This window comes from Aspergillus fijiensis, assembly GCF_003184825.1.
Source record: "Aspergillus fijiensis CBS 313.89 unplaced genomic scaffold BO72scaffold_6, whole genome shotgun sequence".
Lineage (NCBI taxonomy): Eukaryota > Fungi > Ascomycota > Eurotiomycetes > Eurotiales > Aspergillaceae > Aspergillus > Aspergillus fijiensis.
Window position 1 is genome coordinate 417,096 of NW_024468982.1, and position 27,242 is coordinate 444,337.

At 54.6% G+C, this 27,242-nt stretch overlaps 14 protein-coding genes across 14 annotated transcripts; 8 read left to right on the plus strand and 6 right to left on the minus strand.

The window, feature by feature from the left end:
• Nucleotides 1-363: 363 nt before the first annotated feature.
• Nucleotides 364-1,797, plus strand: BO72DRAFT_396592 (isopenicillin N synthase family dioxygenase). Its single transcript, XM_040942036.1, has 3 exons — nucleotides 364-736; nucleotides 791-946; nucleotides 999-1,797. Exons 1-3 carry the CDS (start codon nucleotides 542-544, stop codon nucleotides 1,656-1,658), a joined length of 1,011 nt encoding a protein of 336 aa, XP_040805179.1. The 5' UTR covers nucleotides 364-541; the 3' UTR covers nucleotides 1,659-1,797.
• BO72DRAFT_241004 (pyrroline-5-carboxylate reductase family protein) lies at nucleotides 1,754-2,992 on the minus strand. Its single transcript, XM_040939923.1, has 2 exons — nucleotides 2,916-2,992; nucleotides 1,754-2,840 (listed from the first exon to the last, which is right to left on the minus strand). Exons 1-2 carry the CDS (start codon nucleotides 2,959-2,961, stop codon nucleotides 1,849-1,851), a joined length of 1,038 nt encoding a protein of 345 aa, XP_040805180.1. The 5' UTR covers nucleotides 2,962-2,992; the 3' UTR covers nucleotides 1,754-1,848.
• A 1,250-nt stretch (nucleotides 2,993-4,242) lies between these two features.
• Nucleotides 4,243-5,830, plus strand: BO72DRAFT_524635 (DMATS type aromatic prenyltransferase). Its single transcript, XM_040949889.1, has 3 exons — nucleotides 4,243-5,279; nucleotides 5,330-5,517; nucleotides 5,581-5,830. Exons 1-3 carry the CDS (start codon nucleotides 4,332-4,334, stop codon nucleotides 5,684-5,686), a joined length of 1,242 nt encoding a protein of 413 aa, XP_040805181.1. The 5' UTR covers nucleotides 4,243-4,331; the 3' UTR covers nucleotides 5,687-5,830.
• Nucleotides 5,831-6,022: 192 nt separating this feature from the next.
• BO72DRAFT_444722 (FAD-dependent oxidoreductase) lies at nucleotides 6,023-7,613 on the minus strand. Its single transcript, XM_040943880.1, has 3 exons — nucleotides 7,414-7,613; nucleotides 6,745-7,352; nucleotides 6,023-6,678 (listed from the first exon to the last, which is right to left on the minus strand). Exons 1-3 carry the CDS (start codon nucleotides 7,547-7,549, stop codon nucleotides 6,070-6,072), a joined length of 1,353 nt encoding a protein of 450 aa, XP_040805182.1. The 5' UTR covers nucleotides 7,550-7,613; the 3' UTR covers nucleotides 6,023-6,069.
• A 341-nt stretch (nucleotides 7,614-7,954) lies between these two features.
• BO72DRAFT_444723 (NAD(P)-binding protein) lies at nucleotides 7,955-9,225 on the plus strand. The gene has a single exon (XM_040943881.1). The coding sequence runs from the start codon at nucleotides 8,145-8,147 to the stop codon at nucleotides 8,940-8,942; it is 798 nt and encodes a 265-aa protein (XP_040805183.1). The 5' UTR covers nucleotides 7,955-8,144; the 3' UTR covers nucleotides 8,943-9,225.
• Nucleotides 9,226-9,719: 494 nt separating this feature from the next.
• Nucleotides 9,720-11,251, plus strand: BO72DRAFT_444724 (putative sterol 24-c-methyltransferase). Its single transcript, XM_040943882.1, has 3 exons — nucleotides 9,720-10,007; nucleotides 10,073-10,107; nucleotides 10,164-11,251. Exons 1-3 carry the CDS (start codon nucleotides 9,912-9,914, stop codon nucleotides 11,077-11,079), a joined length of 1,047 nt encoding a protein of 348 aa, XP_040805184.1. The 5' UTR covers nucleotides 9,720-9,911; the 3' UTR covers nucleotides 11,080-11,251.
• A 343-nt stretch (nucleotides 11,252-11,594) lies between these two features.
• BO72DRAFT_455638 (MDR family MFS transporter) lies at nucleotides 11,595-13,437 on the minus strand (the record flags this gene model as incomplete). The annotated part of the gene is made up of 4 exons (XM_040946241.1): nucleotides 11,595-12,251; nucleotides 12,313-12,742; nucleotides 12,794-13,173; nucleotides 13,225-13,437. 4 exons carry the CDS (start codon nucleotides 13,435-13,437, stop codon nucleotides 11,595-11,597), a joined length of 1,680 nt encoding a protein of 559 aa, XP_040805185.1.
• A 766-nt stretch (nucleotides 13,438-14,203) lies between these two features.
• On the plus strand, nucleotides 14,204-15,186 carry BO72DRAFT_524640 (uncharacterized protein). Its single transcript, XM_040949890.1, has 4 exons — nucleotides 14,204-14,498; nucleotides 14,552-14,646; nucleotides 14,714-14,779; nucleotides 14,839-15,186. The coding sequence occupies exons 1-4, from the start codon at nucleotides 14,409-14,411 to the stop codon at nucleotides 14,978-14,980; spliced, it is 393 nt and encodes a 130-aa protein (XP_040805186.1). The 5' UTR covers nucleotides 14,204-14,408; the 3' UTR covers nucleotides 14,981-15,186.
• Nucleotides 15,187-15,555: 369 nt separating this feature from the next.
• BO72DRAFT_483345 (cytochrome P450) lies at nucleotides 15,556-17,519 on the minus strand. The gene is made up of 6 exons (XM_040947794.1): nucleotides 17,194-17,519; nucleotides 17,019-17,135; nucleotides 16,859-16,958; nucleotides 16,736-16,804; nucleotides 16,077-16,676; nucleotides 15,556-16,025 (listed from the first exon to the last, which is right to left on the minus strand). Exons 1-6 carry the CDS (start codon nucleotides 17,398-17,400, stop codon nucleotides 15,604-15,606), a joined length of 1,515 nt encoding a protein of 504 aa, XP_040805187.1. The 5' UTR covers nucleotides 17,401-17,519; the 3' UTR covers nucleotides 15,556-15,603.
• A 1,232-nt stretch (nucleotides 17,520-18,751) lies between these two features.
• BO72DRAFT_338625 (Cu,Zn superoxide dismutase-like protein) lies at nucleotides 18,752-19,320 on the plus strand (the record flags this gene model as incomplete). Its single annotated transcript, XM_040940583.1, has 2 exons — nucleotides 18,752-18,941; nucleotides 19,019-19,320. Coding segments are annotated over 2 exons (492 nt in total), but the record flags the coding sequence as incomplete, so codon positions are not given.
• Nucleotides 19,321-20,063: 743 nt separating this feature from the next.
• BO72DRAFT_396614 (histidine phosphatase family protein) lies at nucleotides 20,064-21,869 on the plus strand. The gene is made up of 3 exons (XM_040942037.1): nucleotides 20,064-20,623; nucleotides 20,689-20,818; nucleotides 20,870-21,869. Exons 1-3 carry the CDS (start codon nucleotides 20,089-20,091, stop codon nucleotides 21,729-21,731), a joined length of 1,527 nt encoding a protein of 508 aa, XP_040805189.1. The 5' UTR covers nucleotides 20,064-20,088; the 3' UTR covers nucleotides 21,732-21,869.
• Nucleotides 21,870-22,749, minus strand: BO72DRAFT_524644 (uncharacterized protein). Its single transcript, XM_040949891.1, has 4 exons — nucleotides 22,519-22,749; nucleotides 22,366-22,461; nucleotides 22,126-22,312; nucleotides 21,870-22,052 (listed from the first exon to the last, which is right to left on the minus strand). The coding sequence occupies exons 1-4, from the start codon at nucleotides 22,703-22,705 to the stop codon at nucleotides 21,953-21,955; spliced, it is 570 nt and encodes a 189-aa protein (XP_040805190.1). The 5' UTR covers nucleotides 22,706-22,749; the 3' UTR covers nucleotides 21,870-21,952.
• An 851-nt stretch (nucleotides 22,750-23,600) lies between these two features.
• Nucleotides 23,601-25,556, minus strand: BO72DRAFT_396615 (MFS general substrate transporter; the record flags this gene model as incomplete). The annotated part of the gene is made up of 7 exons (XM_040942038.1): nucleotides 23,601-23,949; nucleotides 24,013-24,417; nucleotides 24,467-24,730; nucleotides 24,782-25,040; nucleotides 25,102-25,226; nucleotides 25,277-25,370; nucleotides 25,428-25,556. Coding segments are annotated over 7 exons (1,477 nt in total), but the record flags the coding sequence as incomplete, so codon positions are not given.
• A 285-nt stretch (nucleotides 25,557-25,841) lies between these two features.
• BO72DRAFT_474821 (class I SAM-dependent methyltransferase) lies at nucleotides 25,842-27,156 on the plus strand. The gene is made up of 3 exons (XM_040947295.1): nucleotides 25,842-25,970; nucleotides 26,023-26,052; nucleotides 26,100-27,156. The coding sequence occupies exons 1-3, from the start codon at nucleotides 25,918-25,920 to the stop codon at nucleotides 26,854-26,856; spliced, it is 840 nt and encodes a 279-aa protein (XP_040805192.1). The 5' UTR covers nucleotides 25,842-25,917; the 3' UTR covers nucleotides 26,857-27,156.
• Nucleotides 27,157-27,242: the final 86 nt, after the last annotated feature.

Sequence of the window (27,242 nt, forward strand, 5' to 3'; positions counted from 1 at the left end):
ATACGCATACCTAGATGATAGGCACCTAGCATGACAGGATTCCAGTCCCTTTGCCTACGCCGATCCGACAGCACCTTACTTTTCCTTCCAGTCACCTCTTCCCACTGCGATGCAAGAGGACGATCTCGCCCTTCGTCTCTACTACCTGCCTGGGAGCGATATTCCAACGCAAGGTCGGAGTAGAGATATTGCACGGCAGTTGGAAGGTCCGTCCAAGGCAAAAAGTCGGTTGGTTTCTCCTTGCGGCAAGGTATGTGGATCCACTCGTTAACGACACCCCTTGATGCCGTATCAAACCCACCATCGGCATAGAGCAACATCACTATGCCACGACACGTTGCGAGGCGTCCAAGAGCCGTTTAGGTAGTTGCCGGTTAACGGAAGGAGCCCGAATAATGCGATCATTGCCCGTGATCTGGCCGAGTCTCCTTGCGTATTCGACGGCTGTCAATGAGCTACTTAACCTCACCAGAGGACATGGGTGCGCGGTTGCCAGCTACTAGCAGTACTTAGGTAGGACTCAACACAACCGCAATATAAAATGGGTAGTCTATGTGAAGACAGAGCAGCTCACTGCCGGGAGAGTACTGTCGACGCCTCGCGCTTCATCTCCGGCACACATGACGAGCAAAGAGACTTTGCGGACGAACTCGTCCAGTCGGTGCTGCGATGTGGTTTTGTCAAAGTGGTCAACCATGGGCTCTCTGACGAGCTCATCGACGAGCTATTCATGTGGGTGCGTGTGTCCCTCCGCCCTAAATGCACAATAGCGTCTTACTAACCGAGTTAGAATGAACGGTTCTTTCAACTGGAAGCAGAGCAGAAGTTAGCCATTGCCAATCCGGCAGGTCCAACTCCACAGCGGGGATGGAGCTGCGTGGGTGCTGAGAAGACATCGCGGCTGTTCAGCCGTGGGGCCAGCTCCATCGATCTCACAGATGCGCGGGTGAGTCTTCTGTTCACCTTGTTCATGGACGGATCCTGATGATACGGTTTAGGAGCACTTTGACGCAGGGTCACCGCATGATAAGACCTTCGCGAATCGCTGGCCGGACAACGCCCTGCCAGGCTTCCAGTCCTTTATGGAGAACTTTTACATCAAGTCCCACGAGGCCGCGTTGACCATCATGCGCAGCATCGAGATGGGGCTCGACCTCCCCCAGGGCTCTTTAGTCGACAAATGCAGAGGATCCTCCAGCGAGCTACGTCTCAACCACTACCCGACAATCGATATAGAAGAGCTAGCCCGCAACAAAGTCAGCCGCATCCATCCCCACGCAGACCTCGGCGTGATTACCTGCCTCTTTCAAGACGGCCAGGGCGGACTGGAGATGGAGGATCGCACGAACCCTAACTCCTTCTTGCCCATTGTTGCGGGGAAACGGTCGGAGATGGTGGTTAACATCAGCGAGACGTTCCAACTGTGGACGAACAATGTCCTCCGCCCGGGCGTGCACCAGGTCACTATTCCCCCAACCATGAAGCATCTCAGCTCGGGGAAGATTGCCTCTCGTCGGTCCTGTGCCTTCTTCCTCAAGGCGGACCGGGATGCCTCCGTTGCGCCTCTGCCGCAGTTTGTCACCGAGGAAAGGCCGGCGGCGTATGGGGAGATGACGGCTTTGCAGTATCACCAGCAACGATTGGCAACGGCCTACTAGTTCTTATTACTCGTGATGAGCGTATTCAAGGTCTATAGAATGCTCCAATATACAGAGAATGCTCGGGGTTTCACATTCTAGCTCTAGTGTTGTCGTTCTCAGTTCCAGATGCAGAAAAAGACTATCTATATCTCATACTCTTCGAAGCCATCCCACCTAGAGGTCCCATGTAGAAGCTGTATGACTGAGATTAACCTCGACCCTGCGAGCTCGTTGCGCCCAGTCCAGCCGTCGCCTTTGCAGTAACAACAGTACACTCCCGTAGACCCTCCATCACCCTCTTGCTTTCCAGAACCGCAGACCCAGCCTCCGTAGCACCGCCCTTCGTTGAGACCTGAGCCACGATCTCCTGTGGCGCGCGCTGGTGATGAATAAGCGTCGCCGCACCGCGAGCAGCCTGAGCCGTAATCTCCAATGCAACCTGCAAGGGCAGCGTAGCCGCATCGTCCTCATTCTCAGTCTCGTCATCGCCTTCAGCCCCCAGCCCCTCAGCCAGCGCAGCGATGATCCCAGCAAAGAAGGCCACCGACGACGATCCCAGCGCCGACGCGGCATGCATCTGCCTCTCCGGTAACCATCGCACAATACCCACCTGCTCGAACAAAGCGGTGACCAGACCGCGAGCCGCGGAATGTGTCGTCCACGCCTCAGTATCTGACAAGACGGTGACCGACTCACGCACAGCTGCCGCAACGCTGCAGACGGCCCGCGTCACCAGCCAGCCCTGATCGCCATTATCCTGGCCATTCATCTGCCTCGCGATAGTCTCAGCGGAGACCCCGCCGACCAGACTCACCAAGACCCGAGGGCTGGACCCAGGTACGATCATCTGATCATTATCACGACCATGGGATCGGCACAGATCGCCTCGCCCTCCTTGCAGGTCCGCCAACAGCTCTGCCAGCGCGGTATGCTTGCAGCCGATCAGAACGATATCAGCGCGCAGCGCGATGGCGCGATTGCGGTCGCCTTTGCAGATCTCGACGCCAGGGAATCCAATTCCGGCCCCGGCCAGGAAGGGGCGCGTAGCGTGCGACACTCGCTCCACTGCGGCGTCTGACCGGACCGTCACTTGAATGCTGTCGACAAGGGGGTGGGGGTTGGTGGCGCTGTCATTGGTCGTGGTCGGGGCCTGCAGCGCAGCGGCAAGGAGGCCCTGCAGCACTGCTTGGCCGATCTTCCCTGCCCGGGTTTTTTAGTTCGGTCAGGGATGTTGTAAGAAAGATGGCTGAGATGATTGATAGGGTTTTTACTTACCGCATCCGAGAATAGCCACGGTTAGTCCCTTGCTCCGGGAAGGCATGATGAGGTGGTCGTGGTGGGGGGGAGGGGGGGGTGGCGCGAGGGGCTTGTCATCGGCTGCTGCAGGTGAGGAGGGAGGGTGGTTAAATATGGTACTCGCGCGGAATTTGTGCCCGACATTGAGATTTGAGGTGTTGGGCAGTTCTCTGCGGGCTTCCTGCAAGCATCTGCGGGAATATGCAGTGTGTATGCAGCACTCGTGAGGGGCGTGCAGCTGCAAGTGATGGAATGTGACACGTCACAGCGCAAGCGACAGCCATACCTAAAGTAGTTACTGCGCGGGCCACAGTGCGTTCGAGGTATAGATAGACCACATGCAAGCCAGCCCCGTGCTCCTTGCAGTAAGTATCTGGTCGATCTATAGTGTCTAGAAACCGCAGATCGGCGAGGTGGCTGTTCCTGAAGAGCTAGGGAGGAAAAATGAGCCAGCAACAATGCATTGTCCATGGGAATATGCGACAATCGTGTCTATGAGCTTCGATGTCCTAAGGGGGCTACTGCTGGACAGAAATTACCAACACTGCAGTCTGCAGGTTACTGTATGATTCTAAAACTCTTCATGCCACCCAGCGAGGTTGTGCATGATTTGTCAGTGGAATCAGAAGTGGCAAGTTCACCGCCTTAATAAGTCACATCCAACGTGGTTGATTTACCTCGCTTGTCTAGTTATGAAAACACTGTAGTGGTGGATATACTTTTTACACTAACAAGATGGCACTGCCGGAGAGCTTTCCAGAAGTGAATAGCAATAGAAGAGCCATCAAGGCGCTTGAATCAGGCACAGTAGTAAACAACAATGTTTGTAAACAGCTGAACCAACTATAACTCAGCTACAGGTCCGAAGGATAATACTTCTTGAGCTTGTAATATCACTAGAATAAATCCTTATGATTTTCCACACACCTAGGGATATATTCCAGATGCACAAAAGGCTGTAACACGAATTATATGTGTTCTGAGAGTTTGGAACCAGCCTGTATATTGTAAAGAAGAAGAAATCGATTATAGCTATAATTCTGATATCAGTGATATATAGATTGTATAAGACAAGAAAGATATGTTATGTACTCAATTGAAAAGAAGATTCTAGTAGGATTATACAAGGCTTTTCGGATGGCAAAGTACTCAATAATTCCGAGGCCTACCAGGCCATAGCCATGAGTTAAGTAATCAGTGTACGATGGTCATGCACGATGCTCACCGCAAGTGCCTTGTGTATATATCTACATATATATATATCGCATTCGGTAGCCGAGCTTCCTTAGCTTCCTCATCAATCGAGCCCGTCTAAGTCACTAGTTCTAGTTCCCTATCTTACTCCATATACGAGCTTGGTCTTTTCTCAACATTAATACTACTATCACGATAAACATGACTGTCTCCATCGAACCCGACACCCCCCGAGCAGCTCCTAAACAAACCCCCAAACACCCCGACCCAGAAATCTACACCTCCCTAACCAGATCCCTCGACTTCACCAACGACGCCGAGGAGAAATGGTGGACGCGCACCGCGCCTCTTCTTTCGAGAATCCTCTCCTCGGCCGACTACACTCTCCCGCAGCAATGCCAGTTCCTGACCCTGTACAACACGCTGATGATCCCCAACTTCGGGCCCCACCCGCACACATGGCACTCCTCGATCACCCACTCGGGGCTCCCCGTCGAGTTCAGCGTCAACTACCAGCCCGGCAAGCAGCCCACCGTGCGCATTGGCTTTGAGCCGGCCTCATCAATCTCTGGCGGTGCACGGGATCCGTACAACATGGTTACCGTGTCAAATGTGCTGAATAAGATGGGTCGACTGGGCTTTGCGGGGTTCGATCCGTCGCTGTTCCATACCCTGATTGGCACGTTGACGCTATCGCGGAAGGAGAGTGATCACCTGGGGGGCGCGAAGCTGGAGGGGTCCAAATTCAAGACGCAGGCGGCGTTTGGGCTGGATCTCAAGGGGGATGCGGTCACGGTCAAGACCTATCTTTACCCCGCGCTGAAGTGCAAGGTGGGGGACACTGGGCTGAGTGAGCTGCTCGAAAAGGCCATTACTAAAGGTCAGAATGTGCCGGATTGCGGCCGGGTGGTATCGCTTGTCAACGAGTACATGGAGGAAGGCCAGTGCTATAACCAGTACTCGTTTGTCGGGTTCGATTGTGTGGACTCGGCCAAGGCGCGGCTGAAGGTCTACGGAGCACTTCTGGACATCTCCTGGACCAAGGTAGAGGAGATCTGGACGCTTGGGGGTCGCCTGATGGATCGCGAGACCAACAAAAAGGGCCTGGAGTATATGCGGGTGCTCTGGGAGTACCTGACCCCTGGCCAGGTAAGCTTCAAACACTGTCTGCTTTCTTACACATACTAATATTCTCGCAGGACCGACGCCCCGTGGGAATCTGGAACTATGAGCTTCTACCCAACAGCGACGAGCCGATGCCCAAGTTCTACGTGGACATGAACGGAGAGAACGATCTCCAGAATGCGCAGGGCATTGCCAAATTCATGCAGCACATTGGATTGACGGCGACGGGCGAAGGATTCATCAAGACGATCCAGGACTACTTGTATGAGGCCTTACCCACCTTGTCCTAAGTGTGTGCGGTTTATGCTAACCTGTCTCATTACAGCCCCGGCGTCGACCTCGAGCAGACCACGGATATCATTCAATACGTCTCTTTTGCCTGGAGCAAAGGGGGGCCGTATTTCAGCGTCTATTACCATTCTTCCTACTAAGCGGATCAATTCATGGCCGGCCTGGCAAGCGCCACTTATCAGTTAGCATGCGTGTCGCTCACCGTAGACTGCCCCCTTGCACGTTGCTGATTTCGCCGAGATAGTCACTACTATAACAAGAATATCTAGTTGAAGCCTTTTTGCGTTTACAAAGTGACCGCCATTTCCATCCGTACCCCATGTAGCAGGATCCGTTCCCCCCGGGAGGGCTTTCGAAGGAGGTAGCCCTAAGTATGCGTTCTTGGGCCTCCGACGGTCAGCAGGCAGAGTCATCTTTCAGCCCGACCCTACCTTTTGCGTACAGGCTTTAAAGCTTGCATGGATGTATCCCATATGCTCAGTAAGCAAGATACGTGCATTCTATTGTTCTAGGATGGTAAACCCTAAGCATACTGGGCCAGCGACAGCTCCCCCCACAGCTCCTCCGGCAAATTGGTCGGTCGATACTTTTGGCCCTCGCGGACTGCCCTGGCAACCCTCTCAAACTCCCGCTCTGTATACGCCTGGCTATCATGCCCGAAGATCCACGTCTCGAGCGGCAGCGAGGCCACGTTCTCCTCGTCCGCCGCAAACGCGTCCCAGTCCTGGTTCCGCCACCCCTCGTTCGAACGGTGGCTGATGAGCTGGACAGCCGAGGCCCGCGCGTAGCGAATGCGCTCCGCCACCCGGAGGGCGAGGGGCACTTGGTCCTGTCCCGCGAGAGAGAGCGTGGTCGCGAGCACGTTGGCGTCTTCGATCCCCTGGGATGCACCCTGCCCGGCGGCCGGGGAGAGCGGGTGCGCGGCGTCGCCGATGAGGATGAGGCGGCCACCGCTGGAGACCCAGTGCGATAGCGGTTCGTGGTTTAAGAGCGGGTAGTTGATGAACTTTTGGGGAAGTGTGTGGCGGATAACAGACCAGAGGCGCGCGCCGATGGGCCAGTCTTTGATTAGGTTGAGCATTTCGTTAGGGTCGGCCGTCGAGGTCCAGACGTCGAGGAGGTTGCGCGTGTCCTGAAGCCGTGGTTAGTCAACATGTGTAGACACAAGTATGGGACGTATAGCTACACAGATTCATACCTGGTGGATGCAGAACCACGAGAAGACCTTGCCCTTGTTACACGACTGCAGGGCGATCTGGGCACCAGAGAGGAAGAAGACGTCGAATCGGTCGGCTTCCTCCACCCCCTCAAACACCCAGCTGGCCTCTGGATCTGCCCTGAGTCGGTCGATATCGACCAACGCCCGGAAGGCCGCATAGCCCGACGGCCGCGGCTCGACGGGCTGCCCACGCATAATCGCCTGGCGCATCTTGCTGTGTACCCCGTCGCTGCAGATCACACAGTCCGCGCGGACTCGCTCGCTTGTGCCATCCCGCGCCGTGACGAGCACGCTGGCGCCCTGCTCATCTTCAACAGGGTCGGAAACGTCCACGCCAAGCGTCATCTCCACGCCGATCTTGCGCGCGTGCTCATACATCACCCGGATCAGCTCTGAGCGCGGCAGGAGGTAGTTGTGCTGCTTGCACACCTCCGAGAGATCCTGGCGGATGATCCGGCCGCCGGACGAGTTGTGGATCTGAATCTCCTTTGCGGTGACGACCCAGTCACGGAGGGCTTCGTGGATCGCCCCGTTGCCCCATCGTCCGATGATGCGTGTTGCGTTGCTCTGGAGGCCAATACAGTCGCCTACCCCACCAACAACATCATGAGCAGTCATCAGAAAGGAGCCACGGGTGGGGAGTCCTACCGATAGGCTTGAGGATATCGCTCTTCTCGAAGGCTCGGACCTTGTGGCCCTTCTCGCGGCACTCGATCGCTGCCGAGAGCCCGACTATGCCGAGCCCAACGATGATGACTTGGACTTCTTCGCCGATGGAACCCATCCTGCTGTATCTAATGCTGCGATAGTGACTGGGAACGCGAACGGTGCGATAGACAGGTAGTAGGCCTCTATACACTTTCTCTTAGACTGTCCGATTGCCTGGCTATGAATTGCGTCACTTATCGAAAAGCGTTCCTGCAAGGGCTATCTTACCGGTGTGATTGTCAGTAAGGAGGCCATATCTCACTCGCTGTCTTCGCTCATGTGTAGCATGTCCGGAACTGCGGTGAAGGGGAAAAGTGCCAAGCGACGCAAGGGTCTTCGCAGTTGGCCCCCCTGTTGTTTGCTTTCCAACAGACCTAGCGTCGTGCACTGTCTCCCTCATGTTGGACGAAAAATATGCGTGGTGCGCAAGACAATGTAGCTCTACCTGAAGCCAGGCACTTACTTGCAGACACAGCGTCATGCCTCATCCACCGATCAAGGGGCTCCCACTCGAGTATAGGTAACCCTATGAACCTCGGTAATGACGATTGATAGAGGCCTTGAATAGGGACTTCACTGATAACAGCTCACCCCCCCTTCTCTGCACCTCCGTTCACGCAGCAGGGCCTCCATACTCCTATTCCTACAGCTCCTCTTCCACCAAAAGCACAATGACCCAAGGCGCCCGAAAGTATACCGACCAGCTGCGCAACACGCGCGTGCTGGTCATCGGCGGCACGTCCGGGATCGGCTTCGCCGTCGCCGAAGCAGCGGTTGAGCACGACGCCATCGTCACCATCGCGGGTTCCAAGCAGGCCAAGCTCGACCAGGCCCTGACCCGTCTACAAGAATCGAGCCCGCACTCCGCCGCAGACCGGATCCAGGGGATGCAATGCGACCTGGGCGATCCGGAGACGGTCGAAGCCAACGTGCAGCGACTGCTGGCGCTGGCCGCCGGCGACGGCAAGATCAACCACGTCGTGATCACGGCGGCGGACATGACACAGCCGCCAGCGCTGGAGGGGCTGACGGTGGCCGACGTCCAGCGGCCGGGGGTGATCCGGCTGGTGGCGCCGCTGATGGTGGCCAAGCACCTCCCGGCGTACATGGAGCAGGACGCGGGGAACTCGCTGACGCTGACCAGCGGCGCCCACTGTCTCAAGCCGGATCCCGGATGGACGGTCATCTCGGGATACTGCGGCGCGGTGGAGGCGATGGCGCGCGGGCTGGCGGTGGACTTGAAGCCGTTGCGCGTCAATGTCGTGGCCCCCGGGGCGGTGCTCACCGAGGCGGTCCGTGATATCCTGGGCGGCGCCACGGATCTCGCGGTCAAGATGGCCAAGGAGAAGTCCACGGTCGCCCAGGTCGGGACCCCGGAGAGCGTGGCCCAGGCGTATCTGTATTTGATGAAGGACCGGTATAACTCGGGGTCGACGCTGGCTACGAACGGGGGGATGCTACTGCTTTGAGCGGAGGGTGGACTTTCACAATAGTGGCTGGACTATGGCCTTCTTGCGAGGGAGAGTGAGATTAGGCTGGATGCAATTGTACCTCAAAGGTGATATATCGTCTGATCGTGGTAGCTACATTGTTGTCTCGATGTACCGCAGTTAACTGTTGTTGACTACAAATTTATGGTCAAAACTTCTTGTTCCTCCCGATCCTGAGCCCGACAGCCTGTATTCTCAATTCCAGCATCGGAACGTTCTTTAGTGTATCTCGAGCTTTCAGCAATGACCCGCCATGTCCAAGCCAGTCCCATTCCCCGGTGTGCGGTAGTTTCCCACGCCTTGGAGATATAATCCGACCCACGTAAGACAGTCTATTGAGGGGGTGCTCCAACATAGCCAAGAGTAAAATGGATGAACCCGTGGCAATCCATTTCCAGCACCCTATCAGTATGGCCACTCTCTAAATCTCGTTCTTATGGATCGCGACGGTAAGTGTAGTGCACACACATGTCAGTCTGTGCTAGCGCACAGCCCATTGACACCGACTACCCTTCAAAGCCGGCTGGCGGTTGGTCGGATGAGGATTTACATTCGGCGTCAAGGACGCAAGGGGGACCAATGAACCTAAACAATGGTATTCTGTCGTCTGCCAGGGCTAGACCGGCTTGCAGCTATCCTCACCAATAATGTGGCAGTGAGGGGTGTTCCCCTCCCTGTGCAGCACCATGCCTAATAGCAGACAACCCTAGAAAGTCGGTGAAACGGTGTCTCAATCCTGCCAGGAGCAGTTTATGTATCCTCTGGAGGTGGCAAGCATCAGCACGAGGCAAGGGAGTGAAGACTGGCACTACCGGCAGTCGTTTGGCTTCACTGTCGTTCCAATTTTCCTATCTATATTATCTATATAGTGAGATACTCACGGTGCACGTTGCAACTACGAGAATCCTCAACCACAAGCCTATCCATTCTCCTATCCAAAAACTCGCCATGGGTCAAATGCAACAAGATGCGGACGAGTACTTCCGCGTGTGGAATCCCGAGCAAGCCGATCCCAATCACCAGGAGAAGCCTGAAGAGCTGGAGGTTTGTACAGACTACGTCTTCTTCCACTGTGTTCCATTTCAGAAGCCGTGCTGACTCTTGCGAAGCAACGGAAAGCCGCGCAAGATGCCCTTTCCATTCAGTGAGTCCCATTCCCGCCCACGTTCCTTCACCTTGCCTCGCACTCACGACAATCAGGTACTACAACCTGGTGACCTCGATCTTCCAGAAGTCCGGGCGGATGTGCGGGCACCTGTGCCGACTCTCGCCCAACGAGCCGATGGCGCAGTCGCTGGTGCGGCACGAGCACTACCTGGCGCACCGGGTGAACATCCAAGAAGGCGAGAAGATCCTGGATGTCGGGTGTGGGATCGGCAACCCGGCGCGATCGATCGCGCGGTTCACGGGGGCCAACATCACGGGGCTGAACATCAACGCGCAGCAGCTGCGTCAGGCGCGCCAGCTGACCCAGGAGGCCGGGCTGGGGTACCAGGTGAACTTCGTGGAGCAGAACTTCCTGCACATGGACGACTTCGCGGCGGAGACCTTCGACGGGGCGTACGCGATCGAGTCGACCTGCTACGCGCCCGACCTGGTCGAGGTGTACTCGGAGATCTTCCGGGTGCTGAAGCCCGGCGCGCGGTTCGGGGTCTACGAGGCCCTGCTGACGGACAAGTACGACGAGGCGAACCCCGTCCACCGCGAGGTCAAGACCAACATCGAGCGCGGCGGCGGGCTCGCGCGCATCCACACCTCCGCCGAGGCCATCGCCGCCATGAAGGCCGTCGGCTTTGAGATCCTCGCCATCGACGACCTCGGCGCCCGCCCGGACCAGATCCCCTGGGAGACTCAGCTGAGTGACCCGACTCTCGAGAAGCAGGGCTGGCTGTCCTTTGCGCTGTTGAGCGTCTTCTTTGCCGCCCGCGCCTCGCCCCTGGTCAATCGCGGGCTGCAGGCCGTCGTGGGTAAGTTGGAGCAGCTGACGCTTTTCCCGGCCGGGTCGCAGAAGGTCGTGGATTTGGTGGTCACTATTCTGGATGGCATGTACCGTGGCGGAGCGTTGGGCATCTTTTCACCCATGTTTTTGATCGTGGCGAGGAAGCCGGAGGCATAGTCTAGTCGCGTTGTTGGAAAGACAGAAGAGGGGCACAAGGATGGGTCTTGAATCTGGGTACAATTTCTTGGAATGTATGGAATGATTCATGAATACCAGTAACTGAGTTGAATTTGCGTATGCGAAGTCTCTCTTCTCGGATAGCCAATAGGTAATCATAACCCGATGGAGAAGAGCAGTACGAAAAGGACAGTGGACTCAATCGTCACTTATTCTACGTTAATCGTCTTCATGGGAGCCGGGGGGAAGCCTTATCGTACTCCGAAGATACGAACTAGCTGAGGTAAAATCTGCGTATGGGGCAACTATTTCCTCAGTTGGTTATTCAAGGCAGTCACAATCCCATGGATAATACTAGGACAAACAGAACAGTCGGCTCAATTTGGACTTCCTTTAAGTTCATCTTGTCTATAGGACTAGGTGGGAAGGACTTATCGTACTCCAACCACACGATCTAGTTGAAGGAGAGATTTAGATATCTAGGATACAAGCCGTTCTTCCCAGGAAACCCTAACTCAGTGCACAACCGCAGGGACTTTGGCAGTCTTTTCCCTCTTGACTGACAACCACTCCAGAAACACCGCTCCAAAAATCGACAGCGCGCTCCCCGCAACAGGAAGATAAAACGTCTGCGTCGTCGCCGCATTATACGCGTCTTTGAGCTGGGGCAGCACCGCCGGCGAAAAAGAGCTCGCCAGCTCCGCCGCACCGGCGGCAATCACATCCCCCGGCGCCACGTCCGGCGCATACTGCACCACGGCCGCGACGAGTCGGTTCTGGAACAGATTTTGCGCGATGGCAATGAACAGCGCGCCGCTGAGGTTCTGCGCAAACATGACGATGGCCGTGGCCGTCGCTATATCGTCAGGCGGGAGCGACGCTTGCACGGCGATGAGAGGGATGTTGAAGCCGAAGCCCGCCCCGATGCCGACGAGGGCCTGGTAGCCAATCCACTCCGGGTGGCCGGAGGTCGCGGTCAGAGTGCTGCACATCCCGCAGCCGATCGAGAGGATGATCGTCCCCAGATACATCAGGGGCATGTAGTGGCCTATCATGTTGACAGCAATGCCCCCGATCAAGGTACACAGGGAGATGCCGGCAATCATCGGGATGCTCATAATGCCCGATGACATGGCGGACGCGCCCTTGACGGCTTGGAACCAGATTGGGAACTACTATCGTGTCAGAGATCGTGAATTTGGGTCCATTGTTTGGCGGGGGTGGAAGACTCACGTAGTACGCCATCACATAGTAGGAGCCGGAGAAGAAGACGGTGTAGACCGCTGTGGCCCAGACGTTTCTCATTGCAATCAGCCGCGGGGGCACCGTTGCCCGTTCCTGCTTCCACCGTTGGATTGCGGCCCAGACGGTTATGAGCACTCCGAAGAGGATAAACAGCACGATGATCCGGGCGTTCTGCCAATGGTACTTGGTGCCAGCCCACTGCAGCGGCAGGAACAGGCAGACAATGGCGGGGACGAAGATGAGCAGTCCCCAGAGATCAAGGTGGCCCATCTTCTCCCTCCAAGACAGCTGCGAACGCGCCGGTCGTTCCTTGTCATGATACGAAAAAAGAACCGCCAGAGCTGTAACAGCGCCACAAGGCAGGTTGATGTAGAAGCACCATCGCCAGGTCAGGTGGTTGGTGAAGGCGCCTCCGATCCTATAAAGCATTAGAAATTGAGGGATCCAGAGCGGGTGAAAGACAGCTTACAGGGGCCCGGTGACACCAGCGATCCCAGCCATGCCCGTGATCAACGCGTTGTAGAGGGCTCGTTTCTCCAGCGGCACCGTCTCGCTCATGATCAGGACCGCGCCGGGAAAGATGCCCCCACTGCCCAGACCGGCGATTGCGCGTCCAATGATCAACGCGGTCGAGGTGGGAGCCACACCACATAACAGGGACCCAAGCTCGAACAGGAACAGAGCCGCGCAAAAGGTCCATTTCAGGGGATAAAGCGTGTACAGCTTCCCGAACAAGAGGGTCACCGAGCAGATGGTGAGGAAGTAGACACTGCCATACCACCCGACATCGCTGATGGTCTCAAACTCCAGGGAGATTTTGGGAATCGCGGTCGCGAGGATTGTGTTGTCCTATGAACGATTTAGGTATGCTTCAGAGGAGATGGTCGGAGTTTCGCATACTAAGGCAACGCAGAAGATGCCCATGCACAGGCCGGTCGTCAACCACACTATCGTCCAAATACCCGGGGTTTCATCCTCGGAGACGCCATCTGTCTCTTCAGCCTTTGGGGCATCATAGGGCAACTCTTCGAATGGGGTACCAGCGATTGGTAACTCGGCGAGAGCATGTCTATCAGCTCGCACGCTCTTTTCGGCATCCGTGGCAGTCTCCATCTGGCACAAGGACCGAGTTACTGGATGGGGCACGCTGGATAGAGACACTATGCTGCCAGGAATGGTACTCGTAGCAATGGGACCGGAGAGCGCGGAATCCTTGATTGTCGTGGTCGTACATCCTCGGAAGAGTACTCTAAAAATCACCACTACTCAGGTTAGATATCTTCCTCCTCGTCCACATCAAGATCTACAAGGCCCTTACTCCGTCTTCACCCGAGAGACGATCAGGAATTATGAATCTCGGTTGTTCTTCCACCCAGGACCCCCTCGATAGCATCCTTCCGTGGAAGGCCCCGCTGAGAATGTCTGAACACGGAGAGCACTCGATAGAGATCATCAAATCCTGTATCCTTGCGGCTGCAAGGAAATAAATGAGTGGACTTCGACTTCAAACAGCTGCAGGAGACATCAGCGATCCTAATGACAGTGCTTCATGCTCGAACGGCACCCTGACCGCTGGAGCAGTGCGTTCTCCCCCTCACCTCCGCCGTTTGCCAGCGGCAAATATATTCTGCCAGGGCAGCAAGGGGCAGCATCTGAGACACTTCTTCACTCAAGTAAGGCATTCTTATGACCGGCAATGGCAGACGTCCTTCGCAGGCGTACCCCTGGCATTGTCAGGTCTAGGTTTGGCATGTGCACCGTCTCAGACTTGGCATTAGACCCTCACATCGAGTAACCCGCAAGGACACTATGGGAGATGCAGAGATCATTGACTCCCCCTTTCGCATGAGCTTCTCGCGATGAAGTCGCCAGTTGCATAGCAAGGAGCGGGCTACAGCGGAAAAACTAATCTCTGTACACCGCAATTGATTGCCGTCAAAGCCATTAAAGTGGCGACAACAGTAACAGTGGTTTATAACACCGCAAAACATCCTAGTTCGTTCGAGAACACCAGAGAATTATCTGAGTACCTCATCTCCACGAGATTCCACCAAGATACCTCCACGAAACACCGCCCCGCCAACATGGTCTTCCGCGCAGTCTTCGCCAGCCTTGCTCTAGCCCTTGCCCTTTCGCGGGTATCCGCTGGTCCAGTTCCCGAGGCCATTCCAGCGGTAAACCTGAATGAAACCCCCACAATTAGCACCATCTAACAATGTCAAAACAGGCCGCCGTCTACTCCGACATCGAGTACCAGGGCACCACCGCCCGGATCCCCGTCTCCGACAGCTGCGTCGACCTGACGATCGTCAACAACGGAATGTAAGTTACCTATGGATCCCACCTAATCGTGGTATTCTGTCAGTCCGACTGACCCCACCCATTCTAGGAACGAAACTGCCGGCATTGGCTCGATGGTGATTCCCGGCCCAGAGATCACATGCAGCTTCTATGAGTAAGTCAGACGAGAACCGTCTAGTTAGCCTTTGGACTACGCGGCTGATAAAAGCACAGGACATGCGACTGCTCCGGCGGCACTTTCGGACAGGAGTTCCAGTTCTCGGCGTCGACGCCTGATGTCCGCCAGCAGTATAGGGATCTCGCACAGCTGTCGATTGACAGTATCAAGTGTAAGAGTGTAAAGAATTTTAGCTAGAGTCGTGGTGGGGGTGCATAGAAGGATCTGGGCAGCAGGGTGGGATCCAGGAATGTGTCGGCTTGGTTGATGAAAAAAATATATATTTGTTTGACAGTCGGGTACAGTCTGACGGGTGAATGGGCGAACGGTTACCGCGTTCGCATGCAGTATCTTACCCATTTTAAAGATCTTAATATACAGCTCTTAGTGGATGAAAAACTTATAGAACGGTTTTATAAAGTGTATAATTTATATAATATTAGTATATTGTATATATAGCTGGATAGAAGTACACCAGATTACAAGCTGCAATTACTATTATACGGATCTTGAGCCTGCTAGAAACAAGAATGAATTCATCATCATCAGTCGGGTGTATCCTTCGGAGACAGTGTAGATATTGAACAACACGGAAAGACTAGTTATGCCATCTGCCAAATTGAAAAGTGAAATGGAGGCCAGGCTAGCTGTTTTGATTCGATTCTGTGTACGGGATAACAGGACTGGTACCCTGCAGTGGAAATTAGATGAGGCGTAGGTTGTACGTGTACTGCAATGCTGCAGTGCAATGCGACTAATACACTGAGCACACTCTCCAGCTTGCGATATAATAAGATTTAGTCTAGTTCGACCCCAAAACATTATAGTGCAATCTCCTCCTCTCGTCGCCTCACCATAAGCTGCGCCATTGGATTTGCAATACACGAGATTCCCGCCGACAATGTTTGTGGCATCTCACTCTCCACACTCTTGATCTCATATCTCATTAGGATATGACTCAATATGACCTTGACCGCCGCCACGGCGAAGAACCGCCCAGGACAAGCCGCATTGCCATGGCCAAAGCCCATGTGCTCCACACTCGTAGCAACCGCGTGGGCTTTATGTTCCTGGCTTGGATTCTCCTTCATCCGCAGGAACCTGTAGGGATCGTACTTCTCGGGCTCCGCGTACAGCTCGGCGTCCCACATGTGGTGGATTGTGACCCCGACGATCTTGCCCTTTGGAATCACGGTGCCGTCTTTCAAGGCAAAGGTTTCGGTTGCGAGGCGGCGCATGAGGACTGGTTTGCATTAGTCTTGTCTCTATTGTGAGGATGGAGTTGAAGACATACTCGAGCTCACGGGCTGCAGGCGCTGCGTTTCCTTAATGGCGCTGTCCATCAGCTTGAGATTGTGGATGGTATTTCTGGACCATCCGTGGCTCTCGACTGCGCTAATAACCTCCTGCCGCAGCTCCGCGACCAGATCCGGCCGGGAGACGATATCGAAGATCACCTTGGTCAGCAGATCCGACGCGGTGGGGATGGTGGCGAAGAAGAAGGCGATCATCGATATGACGGGATCATAGGCCTCGCCCCGGTGCGCCGACTCTTCGATAAAATCCAGAATGTCGAGCTGCGGTTTCTCCTTGTTGCTCGCTTGCCTGGCCCGCTGCTCGCGCCGTTGGGCGATTACGGGGAGCAGCAGCTGCCTCAACTCCTGCTGGCGTCTGCGCAGATTGCGACACGAGGGCAACAGCCAGTGGACCAGAGGAATGGTCCATTCAGGCCATTTCTTCAGCACATAGATGGCCAGCACGTCCTTGCCCGTGTAGCTGAGGATTGCGTCCAGCCACCGAGGATTCCGGCTCAACTGCTCGCCGATATAAATGCGGCCCGCTACACTGGCGATGATTCTTGCTAGAGAGGGCTGGATGTCGATGGCGTGCCACTCTGATGGTTGCGTGTGAGCTATGAGTGGACTTGCTTCGACTCTTGGGGGAGAGAAGTACCTTTTTTATCCGTCCATACTTCGCGGATACTCTGCGAAGCTTCCTCGGCTATAGGCTGCACCACGGCAGCTGATCTCAAATTGGTACATTAGAAGTGATCGCTCAATGTCAATAGGGACTTACGGATAGTCCTCGTCAGCCTCGCCACGATATCGTGGGTGATCCGGCCATGTCTGCGCCCATTCGAGAACGGTTCGAATCCCGGTAGGGTTGTATATAGATCCTGTCGAGGAAACAATCAGCGCGCGACTCACACTGTTGTTCGAATCCGACTACCACCTACCTTCTCCAAGAATAATCCAGAATCCAGGCGTGTTTCGTTGCGCAGCTCGTGCGCGTAGCGCTGGCCGGAGAGGATCAACCGCTCACCAAGGTCGGTTATTATAAAAAAGGCCTTGAACTATGGTCATAGGGTCAGCAAGGATAGTACTGCCGGCACCGGGAAGGTCTCTACGCACTTTCGCCTCCGTAAAGCGGATCAAGGAGGCCCCGCCTGCTGTAAAGCGCTCCTTGGCTTTGGCATACGAGACCTCCCGCCCTTTTCGAGTTTCGATGACGGGGATCTCCGTTGGGAACGACAGGTACTTCCACAGGACCAAGAAGAGAGCTGCTATCGCCCACGAGGCGCTGGGGAACAGCTGATCTATGACCTCGAGTATAGCCATAGTTGACCGTTCCGCAGTCGATGCGAAAAGATACTGGAGAGCAGGGATAGATGACTCTCTTAGACTCACTAATTGTATACTCAGGGGTACATTACATCAGAGCATAAAACTGGTCTCCTCGAAGTTTGACAGTAATATATAATTCAGATACCCATTAGGTGTGGTGACGTGGAGGAACGTCTCTACATCACCAGGCTTAAGACGGCGATCTAACCTTGTCTAGCATTGATCAAGTCCAATGAAGGCGGGGAATGCACTGTTGACAGTACACTTTTGTATTACCTTGTGCAGGCTCCGATTGGCCTGTAGAGTCCCAAGACAGTAGACATTGTCGCAAGGCGGGCGCATATTCATTCCATCTGCACTGTCGTTAATGTATTGTAAGAAATGGAACGCCTGTGTGCTTGTGTTGGGCTCTGGGGACGCGAGTGGCATTCTCAAAGGCTCTTTACTCCACCTTGCTGCCGCCATACTCCCTTGTTTACAGATCTACAAGAGGCGCATATCAAGTCTGTTGGTTACAATACATGACATCTTTGCCTCTGCAAGTCCCATGATTCTCTTAGACGAAGACAGAAATTTCTCTGTCGTGCTCTGCGACGCAGCGGAGCTCATTTTGACACGGCATATCAAGGGGTGGACTCCGATCATCCGTAGATACAAAATTAACGTAAACGCATCTCAATATTGCGTGAGGAATTTAGAACTAAGAAGATCTACTGGACCCTATAGAAATATTAAGATATGAGGTAGTATACCTATCTTACTAATATTAAACAATTAACATGGTCAACCTCCTGGCAGTGGCAACAAGCGACAATTGTAAGTCACCAACCCGAGTGTCTGGAGACTACATTCCGTCTACTCAGAACGAAAGTCGCCCGGCAAGGAGTTCCTGCAAGGAGTTCCTGCAAGGAGAGGTGGGGGCGTTTTGAGTTATCCAGACGGCAAGACCCCAATCAAGGAGGCTGGCTTCATTGAATGTCGGTGACGGCGTAAGGAACAGGTGCAATGCGAGAAACCCACAGAATTGGATTAGGGCCTGCTGGGCCTTGCGGCACGTTCGAAGGCTTGCTGGCCCAAGCTGCTTACAGGACTCCAAGTTACCAATAAGTCATAACCCCGCTGTTACGCGGGATTAGCAAGAGTATATAAAATCCCACGACGATAGAGGGCTAACATCCCTAGCTGACCTGGCTAAAAACGCTCCTACCTTACACAGACCCTGACGACCTTGTATCCAACCATACCAGCCACGATGAAGCTCCCCTCCACACTTCTCCTCCCAGCTCTCGCCCTCCCCTTCTTCGCCTCCGCCAGTCCAGTCCAATCCGCAGCCCCAGTCCCATCCGCAGCCCCCGTCCAATCCAACCCCGATGCCCCCGTCATCACCAACAATCAAGACCTCACCTACGTGGCACATATCCTCCGGGATCCGCACAGCGGAATCGAAGGGGTCGTGACCGCATCGCCGGGGCCAAACAACACCGGCGTGCAGATCAAACTGCACTTCTCTGGCCTTCGAGAAACAAGCAGATACCGTAATTTCCCCAATCCAGCGCTCACCTGCTTTCTTCCACCCCTCGGCTTCCCCAACTCTGCTAACAGATAAACACAGTCTACCACATCCACTACCAACCCATGCCCGAATCCGGTGATTGCAAGGGCACGGCAGGACTTCTTAACCCTTACAACGCCCAGGAGGATCCCTGCAATGCGGCCGAGCCCCAGACCTGTGGCGTGGGTGATCTGAGCGGTAAACACGGATTCCTCATCGCGGATGACTATGGCACTGTCGCGGCGGTGTACGAGGATAAGTATCTGTCCAACCAGCCGGATTCGGTAGCGTTCTTTGGGAATCGCTCCGTGACGATCCATGCGGATGATGGGGGCAGGTATAACTGTGGGAACTTTGAGTTGCAGTGATTTTGCCGCGGGTGCTGGTGGTGTGGTAGCGTAGCTGTCTCAATGATTTCTCTGTGTTGCAGACGGCGGTACGCTGGCATGAGGATTACGTGCTGTGGGCTTGGGTCGTGAGGCTAGAAGCCCAATAGAATGTCTCTTCCCTGTCACATAGATTTGTCGGGTGCTCCCAGAGAACAAAATATACGTACTCGGATGCAGGTACCGGTCTCCTAGATCTGACTACTCTGACACCTAACCATTTTTCAATGTACAAAGCTTGACCCATTCAAGCACTATCCTCTGATCCAAGTCTCTGGTAATTACAACATCCGGTTTACAATAACTTCTGTGAACAGATCAGACCTAACATCGCGCATGTTGGAGCCGGTCTGGTCTTGCTGTATGCAGTCCCCTTGCGGGAGGTTCCCACTACTATATCATCCCCCCTGGCGTTAACTTTTAGTTTTTGTATTGGTAAATCTAGCTCCATCCAACAGGACGCTCGGGACAGGCTTAATTTAGTAGCATACTCCTCATCTGCCGTTTCTAAATTGCCACCTTGGGCTGCAGAGACATTCTCTCTTCATTTGATGGAGCAAGGAGGTATACCAACCAATCAACGTACGCCGTCTCAATTATATGCAGTAGGACCCAGGACGCAGCTTCAGTTCGAGGTAGTCGAAATCCATGCCTCCGAAGGATGTGGTTTCCCGGTATAAGTTGACTCCCAGGCGGCACTTGTCAGGTGCGGAGATAGTAGCGAGGAGCGAAGGCAGCAAAGACATGCAGACCGTAACATCTCAAGCGATCGCCTTGGCCGCGATATTGGTAACTCCGGGAGTTGCACACTCGATACCTGACTGGGGCGCTCTCACCCCCTACCATGAAGTCTCTTCTTTCGGAGCCTCTGGCGGAATTCCTCAAGGGTGCAGACTATCCCAAGCCCACGTCCTCCACCGACACACAGAGCGCTATCCAACCTCCTACTTTCTCGAGGGTGGTCAGGCCGAGGTTCTCGCCGACAAAATCGCCACCTACCAGAGTGCACACCCTGATACCACCTTTGCCACGGGCCCGCTGGCTTTCCTGAACGAGTGGCAGTACATCTTCGCCGGCGGCGGCACAAACACGCTTCTTCCGTCGGGCACAACGACAGCTCATGCTGCGGGCGCTGCCTTCTGGAGCCAGTACGGGCGGCTGCTTTACGATGTGGGCACTGAGGATCCATTCTGGAGGGAGGGGTTGAATGTCTCTGCGAAGCTTGTTTTCCGGACGACTTCTGAGGAGAGGATTGTCGAGAGTGCAAAGTGGTGGTTGAGTGGGTGCCCATCAGATTTACTGGACTCTTTCCAAAGGAAGCGCCATACTGATCTCAGACTATAGATGGATTCTTCGCGAATGCAGACGCGACGAGCGCCGAAGATCAATACAGCCTGGTTATCCTCCCCGAAGGACCGGGTCTGAACAACACCTTGGCGCCATACGACGTTTGCGAGGGCGACATGACCGAAGGGTGCGTGATTCCTCCACCCAGTCCCACCCCCAACAACTAACCAGTCCGCAGAGAAACATCATTAACCCACGACTTCATCCCCCGCTTCACATCCAGCGCCCTGGAACGCTTCTCCGCCTACCTTCCCGAATCCTTCAACCTGACCGCGCTAGACATCTACGCCATGATGACCCTGTGCCCCTTCGAGACCAGCGCCTTAGGCGCCCCCTCACCCTTCTGCGCCCTCTTCACCGACCAAGAATGGAAGGACTACGACTACGCCTCGGACCTGCACTTCTACGGCGACTACGGGTTCGGCTCCCCGTCCGGTCGCGCCCAGGGGATCGGCTACGTGGTGGAACTCGCCACGCGGATCGCCGGGGAGCATCTCCACAAAGGCGACGTAGGCATCAACTACACCTACGACAACAACGAAGCCACCTTCCCCACCCAGCAGGCGGTGTACATGGACATGGCGCACGACGACACGATCATCTCGGTGCTCACGGCGCTGGGCCTGGCGCAGTTCAAGGAGGGCCCCGCCGGTCTATCGGGCAAGGTCGACCATGCCCCCGAGCATCGATTCCGGACCAAGGATATCACCCCGTTCGGCGCGCGTCTTGTGGCCGAGATCTGGAGTTGCAGCAGCAACAACAGCAACACGGCGGACTTCACGGCCCTGCAGCCGGTCCTCTACCGGAACCCCGGGGTCGAGGAGGTGGCCGGGGGCACGGACTATATCCGGTTTGTGTTGAATGGGGGTCCGGTGGCGCTGGAGGGGCTCAGTGGGTGTGAGGATGCGGTGAATGGGTTCTGTCCGTTGGAGGGGTTTCTGGGCGGCATTGCGGAGCTGAAGGAGCAGGCGCAGTATGACTATGCGTGTGGGGCGGGGTATACGGCGGAGGGGCAGGTCGCTGATGGGGTTCCGGTGTAGAGTAAGAGCTTCTCTGGTTGGGATGCGAATCGTGGGTCAATCATATAGTTTCCATAGATTCTATGAAGGAAGTTGCGAAGAATTGGCATATAAGATTTCGGCCCTCTCCGCTCGGATGATAGCACCACCGCTGCAACGGAGAGATTTACACCAAGCATTTACCCAACCCTGCAAGCTATTCCTGTCATCTTGAAAACCTCGGCCAATCCCTCTACGTCCGCTCAAGTAAATAATAAAGACCGTTTACCGGCCACGGGCTGGCACCGAAGAAACGGCGGATCGACGAGGATGGTCATATTGTGCCGCAGGAGAGCACAGAACCTGCCACCAGATCAGCGCCTACCACACACTCGACGACGTTGAGTCAGTAATCGGGGCCACAAGCAGTACATACGTGGGATTCCGCAAACTCGGAAGACGCGAGTAGATCACCCGGTCGATGCCCTGATCTACCGTCCCGTCGTAGATCGTCCCATCCGGCAAGATGGGAAACTCAAAGGTGTCGTTCTTGCTGGCGCAGTAGCCGGTGAAGGTCAGGTTGGTCGGCGAGAGGCCCTTTCCGAATTGATGAGCGTAGCGTTCTGCCTTGACAGTTAGGGGAAGGCCCTTCTGGAAGATTGGGGAGGGGCTTTACCGGAGGGGGGCCCTGTTGGTGGGATCTGATGGGCACCCGTGTGCGTGACGGCGTCTCGCAATACGGCTTCAATGGCCGTGTTGTTGTATATATGTGCTGGTTTCGATAAGAGGTGGGCACTTGCGATGCGTTGTGTCTACCGTTTGTACGTACCTGGGAATGACAAGTTGCCTTTTCCTACGGCTGGACAGATGAGTTGCGGTGGTACATCGGAGGCATTGAAGAGGCCCATTCTGTGCGTCACATTCGGTGACCAAGTGGAAGTTGGTCGGCCCCAGGAGGTCTGGAGCCATGCAAAGACCACGAGGAATGCAATTGGCAGGGTGTTCATAGTGCGCATCTTCTAATAGTCGAGAGAGAGGAGGTGACAAGCGGAGCCTCCCGCGTTACAAACACTGGTATCAAAGATATATAAAGTCCCACGCCCAGCTGGTGTTAAGCGTGACTACGTTGACGTCTGATCCATACTGGTAGTTACTAATCCGAGCTGGGGATCATAGCTATGCTGCTTCGTTCTGCCGACAAGGTGAAAACCCGACATAACGAGCGATGACACTGTCACGGTACGTGTGTTCATGGGCGGGGTGCAATACGGCCCAGTAAGGGAGTTTTCTTGGTCAATGCGTAAGGAAAGACTTCGAAGTGGAGACTGGAAGATGGGCAAACCCCCTTGCAGCAGTATTAAATTGCCACGGGATGCCAATGTAGAAAGGGGGTAGCTTGAACAAGGATGATTACAATGTCTCTGTGGTTCAGGTAGCTTAGTAAATATATAGATTAAAATTCCGCCATTGCTCTTGCCGCCCTTGTTACCCATGATAACCGATTTTCATGGAGATGGTCCCAGTAGAGTATCTAGAGCTTCGGAAATAGACTACTTGACTAGGTCTCTCTCCTGTTCGAACACTGGGAACTTTTACAAGCTAAGAGCGTCCATTCTGATTGTGCTTTTCAATACCGGGTATTAGACAGTTTCACACCTCACAATATCCGACATGTATATATAAACATCTGTCCAATATAAGTGAACGCTCTTCATTCCATACACGGTCTTCTACTTGCTAGCAGCATAAGCTAGTTTATAATACCTTCCTACTCTAAGGTAGACTCATGGCCTACACCAAGCTATTTTCGGTCCACGCCGAGCTGGGCGCCCAGTTTATACATGGAGTAGAACCGCGTTGGGAAAGCAGAGAAGAAGGTAAACTCAAGAGCTGTAGTATTTTCCGGTGGCACTGGAGAAGCGCTCTTGCTACAAGGAAAGAGAGAAGGGTCATTAAGCTATGCAGTGACCGCGATAGCATTCCGTACCATCACCACTCCTTCATACTAGGTAATGAGGAATTGGATGCCTCCAAATCTTTGTCAGGCAAAACCTCTTAATCAAAGTACATATCGGAAGTCTGCGTCTGTGCGTTCAGTCTTTTCCACGGCGTCCGCTGAGATCTCTGGCGATTGTGCTGCTGCACCCGCTTCACCGGGCTGATTGTCTCTTCGCTTATTCTGCCAGACAAGATAACAGCGCAGGACGACACACAACAGGGCAGCGAGCGAGTAGCACGTAAGCAAGGTCGTGAACGCAGTCTGCGGCGCGAGAACCTGTTATCCATTGCGTCTTTATGAGAGGGGGTTGCGTCGAACACGTACCGTATAATGCGGCGCTTCACGAGCGATGAAACACTGCGGCCCGACAAGGTTCCCTGCCGAATTGGCAATGAAGAACACAGCCAAGACGGTCGGCTTCTTGGTCGAACCTGCGATGTTGCATGCGAGGAGAGACAGCACGAGCGGCAGGGGGACCACCGACATGATCAGCCAGAACCCGGCGAGTCTGCTCAGCTTGTCCTCAGCGGGCAGTAATTTGATCATCAAGGTGCCTGCAATGGCTACGAGGTACCAACCGGCCAGGCATAGGAGGCGAGCATTCTTGATCTTGGATGTGAGGACGGCTACGAGGACGATGGTGACGAGCTGGAAGGCGTAGGTGGGTAGGCCGATGAGTATTGTTTCGCCGGCATTATAGCCGAATCCTTCGATGATTAAGGTGGAGAACTAGATCCATGTTAGTTTGCTCGCTGAAGTGCTGGAATGAGGCACTTACACTTGTCGCACCACTGTTTGGGAGCGCAATGACGAACGAGAATATGAACCACCACCACACATGGAAATCCGTTAGAGCGTCCTTCACCTGCGACCAATCCCATTTGCTGGTTTCGGTCGTGCGCTGTAGACGACTCAGACGCGAGGAAGCGAACTGGCGATCTTCTTGGTGCAGGAACCATGCGGAAGAAGGTGAGTCGGGGAGGTAGAAGAACAGCACTATCGACCACAGCAAGGTAAGAAGCCCTAGGGATATGATCTGGATCTATGTAACGAGTTAGTTGGCAAAGCCTGCAGCAACAGAGACACTACCCACCTTCCACTTCGGAAATTCGCCCGTGTATTGAAGGGACCCGTAAGCGACGAAAGACCCTATAAGGCCTGCAAGGACGTTGCCCGTGAACCAGAACGAGTGGCGAGGAATTTGCTCCTCATCGGTATACCACATGTTCGTGACCAAGGAGAAGCCTGCAGCATTGGCGCTGCCAAAGACACCGAGTGCAGCACGGAGAATCATGAGACTCTTGAAGTCTACTGCAACAGCATGTAAAGTAAGGACAATCCCCCAAAATCCCCTTGATTTGGTCAGTGATGGTTTGATTTCATCGCCTCGGCTCGGAATGGACAGGGCTGTACATGAACACGGCCAGGTACTTCCCCAGCGGAAAGCGAACAAAGCCCAGCGAAACGGGATAAGACGCCACCAAGAACCCTACATCGTAGACCGCATTTGACCAGCTATATTGCTGACCTACCAAATGCTGTGTTTTGATTTAACTTCTGCATCTTGTAGAGCAGGGGACATACGTACCAGGTCTGCGTTCATCCCAAGCACCGCACTAAAGGCTAATGAGGTCTTGTCCAGCAGCTGCAAGCCGAAGCTAAAGAAGACAACCGGCATCAGACTGGTAACTGAAAGTCAGTACGAGTGTTCGAGAGTGTGCAAGGCTCTTCCCACTTACTACAGGTCGATCTTGCGGACCAGTTGCCTCTCATATTTCGTGTCCTGCACGTTGCTATGAGCCTCCACGGGCTGCACGACGACCTGAGATACATCGTCAGGATGCTTCACCGACAGACTATGATCCATCGTTTTGCCTGATGCTTGTTGATACTCGTATGGATCAAGGTTGGAGCTAAGATTTCATCTACGTTCGATGAAGTGGCGCGCAGCGGGTTAGTAGTAGCCCTGAACCTGGAATGCCATGATGAGACACGACTTTTACTCAAGGGGGAGTCAAGCAGTGTTCGGGTCTTCTAGCTCCGATAACCCTTGCTTTACCATGTCCGCAGCTCCTATTCGCGGATTCGACTGATTCCAGGGCTATATACAATCAAGGTCCCCTATCTGTACCCAGTGTAAAACGTGTGTGCTACTATAATATCAATCCAAAAGCTCCTCTCACATCCCAGTCCTCACCGCTCACCAACAACCCAAACAAGACGCGGGCAATGTCAGACCTGTACGAGCAGCGCATGCCGCGCTGCGAAGCTGAGGCCGAGAGGTTCGTGAACCAATCGAATTTCGATCGCCGGGCATCATTAACGCGCGTCTAGACTCGACGAGCAATACTCCCTGCATGGAGCGTGCGTAGCCCAACTCTCCCCTCCCAACCGGCGTCTAACCCATCCAGCAACCTCGGCTACGACCTGCATCCCAGCGTCGAGCAAGAGCTCCCCGCAGACGCACGCATCGCCGACATAGCCACCGGCACGGGCATCTTCCTGCGGCGAATCGCACCCAGCTTCCCGGACGCGGTCCTCCACGGCTACGACATTTCCGCCACTCTATACCCGCCCAAGTCCGCCCTCGCGCCCAACATCGACCTCCAAGTCCTCGACGCTAAGCAGCCGATCCCCCTCCACCTGCAGGGGCAGTACGATGTGGTCCACGTCCGCAATATCTCCATGGGCCTGATGCCGGACGAATGGCCGGCGCTGGTGGCCAACCTGGTCACACTGCTCAAGCCCGGCGGCGTGCTGCAATGGGTGGAATGCGACGCGTTGCACGTGCAGCATCTCGGATCCAGCCAGGGCTCGACCACCGCGGCTCTGGAGACGATGTATGGCATGAATCGCGCCCTGGTCAAATCGCGGTTCGAGGGGGGCTGGACCACCTTGCCGGGGATCCTGGAGCGACTGAGACTAGTGGATGTCAAACATCACACCGTGGGCACGGATCGGGTGGCCTGGACGCGGTCCAAGCTGACCGCTAATAGTATGATCTTTGCTTTTCTGTCTGCACGCGCGGGGAAGGCGGGAGATGGGCCTGCGTTGAGTGGGAAGGAGATTGATCGGTTGGAAGAGCAGGTGAGGATGGATATCGAGTCCGGGGGCTATTTGCGGTATGATATTCATTGCTTTCTGGCTGCTAAGCCGCATCTTAACTAGATATGGGAAGAGGTCAATGCATTGCTTGCCCTTTTGGGCGTGCTAGACTTTTCCTCCATCCAATGCCGGTAGACCGAGTGTTTAGTTTTGTCTTAACCGGCGATTTGCAGTTGCAGTCAGCAAGTCGACTGGCTGTAGAGCTTTCCCACAGCGGCTCTCGAATCTGGTATAATGCAAGTCATTCCCAGAGGCAATCAGCAGGTAAGGGCGAGGTTCGGTTGTTCAAATCGCCCGTTTAGGCCACAAGGTGTTAATTGGCAAAGAGACAATACCATACCAGTTACTGCAAGGGGACTGGGTATCGACAAACCCGTTGTCAAAAGACGGGACCTGTAATTACACAAGCAAGGACATAAGGCTTGTTGAATTGAGTATGCTGTTCTGTA

Bases quoted from the DNA above. Each gene is read 5' to 3' on its own strand.
- BO72DRAFT_396592 (XM_040942036.1), top strand. From the start codon at position 542: ATGGGTAGTCTATGTGAAGACAGAGCAGCTCACTGCCGGGAGAGTACT. The intron at 737-790 runs GTGCGTGTGTCC...TAACCGAGTTAG, and splicing joins TCGACGAGCTATTCATGTGG to AATGAACGGTTCTTTCAACT. The intron at 947-998 runs GTGAGTCTTCTG...GATACGGTTTAG, and splicing joins TCGATCTCACAGATGCGCGG to GAGCACTTTGACGCAGGGTC.
- BO72DRAFT_241004 (XM_040939923.1), bottom strand. From the start codon at position 2,961: ATGCCTTCCCGGAGCAAGGGACTAACCGTGGCTATTCTCGGATGCG. The intron at 2,841-2,915 runs GTAAGTAAAAAC...AAACCCGGGCAG, and splicing joins CGTGGCTATTCTCGGATGCG to GGAAGATCGGCCAAGCAGTG.
- BO72DRAFT_524635 (XM_040949889.1), top strand. From the start codon at position 4,332: ATGACTGTCTCCATCGAACCCGACACCCCCCGAGCAGCTCCTAAACAA. The intron at 5,280-5,329 runs GTAAGCTTCAAA...ATATTCTCGCAG, and splicing joins AGTACCTGACCCCTGGCCAG to GACCGACGCCCCGTGGGAAT. The intron at 5,518-5,580 runs GTATGAGGCCTT...GTCTCATTACAG, and splicing joins AAGACGATCCAGGACTACTT to CCCCGGCGTCGACCTCGAGC.
- BO72DRAFT_444722 (XM_040943880.1), bottom strand. From the start codon at position 7,549: ATGGGTTCCATCGGCGAAGAAGTCCAAGTCATCATCGTTGGGCTCGGC. The intron at 7,353-7,413 runs GTAGGACTCCCC...TTGGTGGGGTAG, and splicing joins CGATATCCTCAAGCCTATCG to GCGACTGTATTGGCCTCCAG. The intron at 6,679-6,744 runs GTATGAATCTGT...CCACGGCTTCAG, and splicing joins CGTGGTTCTGCATCCACCAG to GACACGCGCAACCTCCTCGA.
- BO72DRAFT_444723 (XM_040943881.1), top strand. From the start codon at position 8,145: ATGACCCAAGGCGCCCGAAAGTATACCGACCAGCTGCGCAACACGCGC.
- BO72DRAFT_444724 (XM_040943882.1), top strand. From the start codon at position 9,912: ATGGGTCAAATGCAACAAGATGCGGACGAGTACTTCCGCGTGTGGAAT. The intron at 10,008-10,072 runs GTTTGTACAGAC...ACTCTTGCGAAG, and splicing joins AGAAGCCTGAAGAGCTGGAG to CAACGGAAAGCCGCGCAAGA. The intron at 10,108-10,163 runs GTGAGTCCCATT...CACGACAATCAG, and splicing joins CAAGATGCCCTTTCCATTCA to GTACTACAACCTGGTGACCT.
- BO72DRAFT_524640 (XM_040949890.1), top strand. From the start codon at position 14,409: ATGGTCTTCCGCGCAGTCTTCGCCAGCCTTGCTCTAGCCCTTGCCCTT. The intron at 14,499-14,551 runs GTAAACCTGAAT...ATGTCAAAACAG, and splicing joins TTCCCGAGGCCATTCCAGCG to GCCGCCGTCTACTCCGACAT. The intron at 14,647-14,713 runs GTAAGTTACCTA...CACCCATTCTAG, and splicing joins ACGATCGTCAACAACGGAAT to GAACGAAACTGCCGGCATTG.
- BO72DRAFT_483345 (XM_040947794.1), bottom strand. From the start codon at position 17,400: ATGGCTATACTCGAGGTCATAGATCAGCTGTTCCCCAGCGCCTCGTGG. The intron at 17,136-17,193 runs GTGCGTAGAGAC...CTATGACCATAG, and splicing joins TCCGCTTTACGGAGGCGAAA to TTCAAGGCCTTTTTTATAAT. The intron at 16,805-16,858 runs GTAAGTCCCTAT...ATTTGAGATCAG, and splicing joins GAGGCTGACGAGGACTATCC to CTGCCGTGGTGCAGCCTATA.
- BO72DRAFT_396614 (XM_040942037.1), top strand. From the start codon at position 20,089: ATGCAGACCGTAACATCTCAAGCGATCGCCTTGGCCGCGATATTGGTA. The intron at 20,624-20,688 runs GTGGGTGCCCAT...CTCAGACTATAG, and splicing joins GAGTGCAAAGTGGTGGTTGA to ATGGATTCTTCGCGAATGCA. The intron at 20,819-20,869 runs GTGCGTGATTCC...ACCAGTCCGCAG, and splicing joins GAGGGCGACATGACCGAAGG to AGAAACATCATTAACCCACG.
- BO72DRAFT_524644 (XM_040949891.1), bottom strand. From the start codon at position 22,705: ATGCGCACTATGAACACCCTGCCAATTGCATTCCTCGTGGTCTTTGCA. The intron at 22,462-22,518 runs GTACGTACAAAC...TATCGAAACCAG, and splicing joins AGGCAACTTGTCATTCCCAG to CACATATATACAACAACACG. The intron at 22,053-22,125 runs GTATGTACTGCT...ATCTGGTGGCAG, and splicing joins CCGAGTTTGCGGAATCCCAC to GTTCTGTGCTCTCCTGCGGC.
- BO72DRAFT_474821 (XM_040947295.1), top strand. From the start codon at position 25,918: ATGTCAGACCTGTACGAGCAGCGCATGCCGCGCTGCGAAGCTGAGGCC. The intron at 25,971-26,022 runs GTTCGTGAACCA...ACGCGCGTCTAG, and splicing joins TGCGAAGCTGAGGCCGAGAG to ACTCGACGAGCAATACTCCC. The intron at 26,053-26,099 runs GTGCGTAGCCCA...TAACCCATCCAG, and splicing joins CAATACTCCCTGCATGGAGC to CAACCTCGGCTACGACCTGC.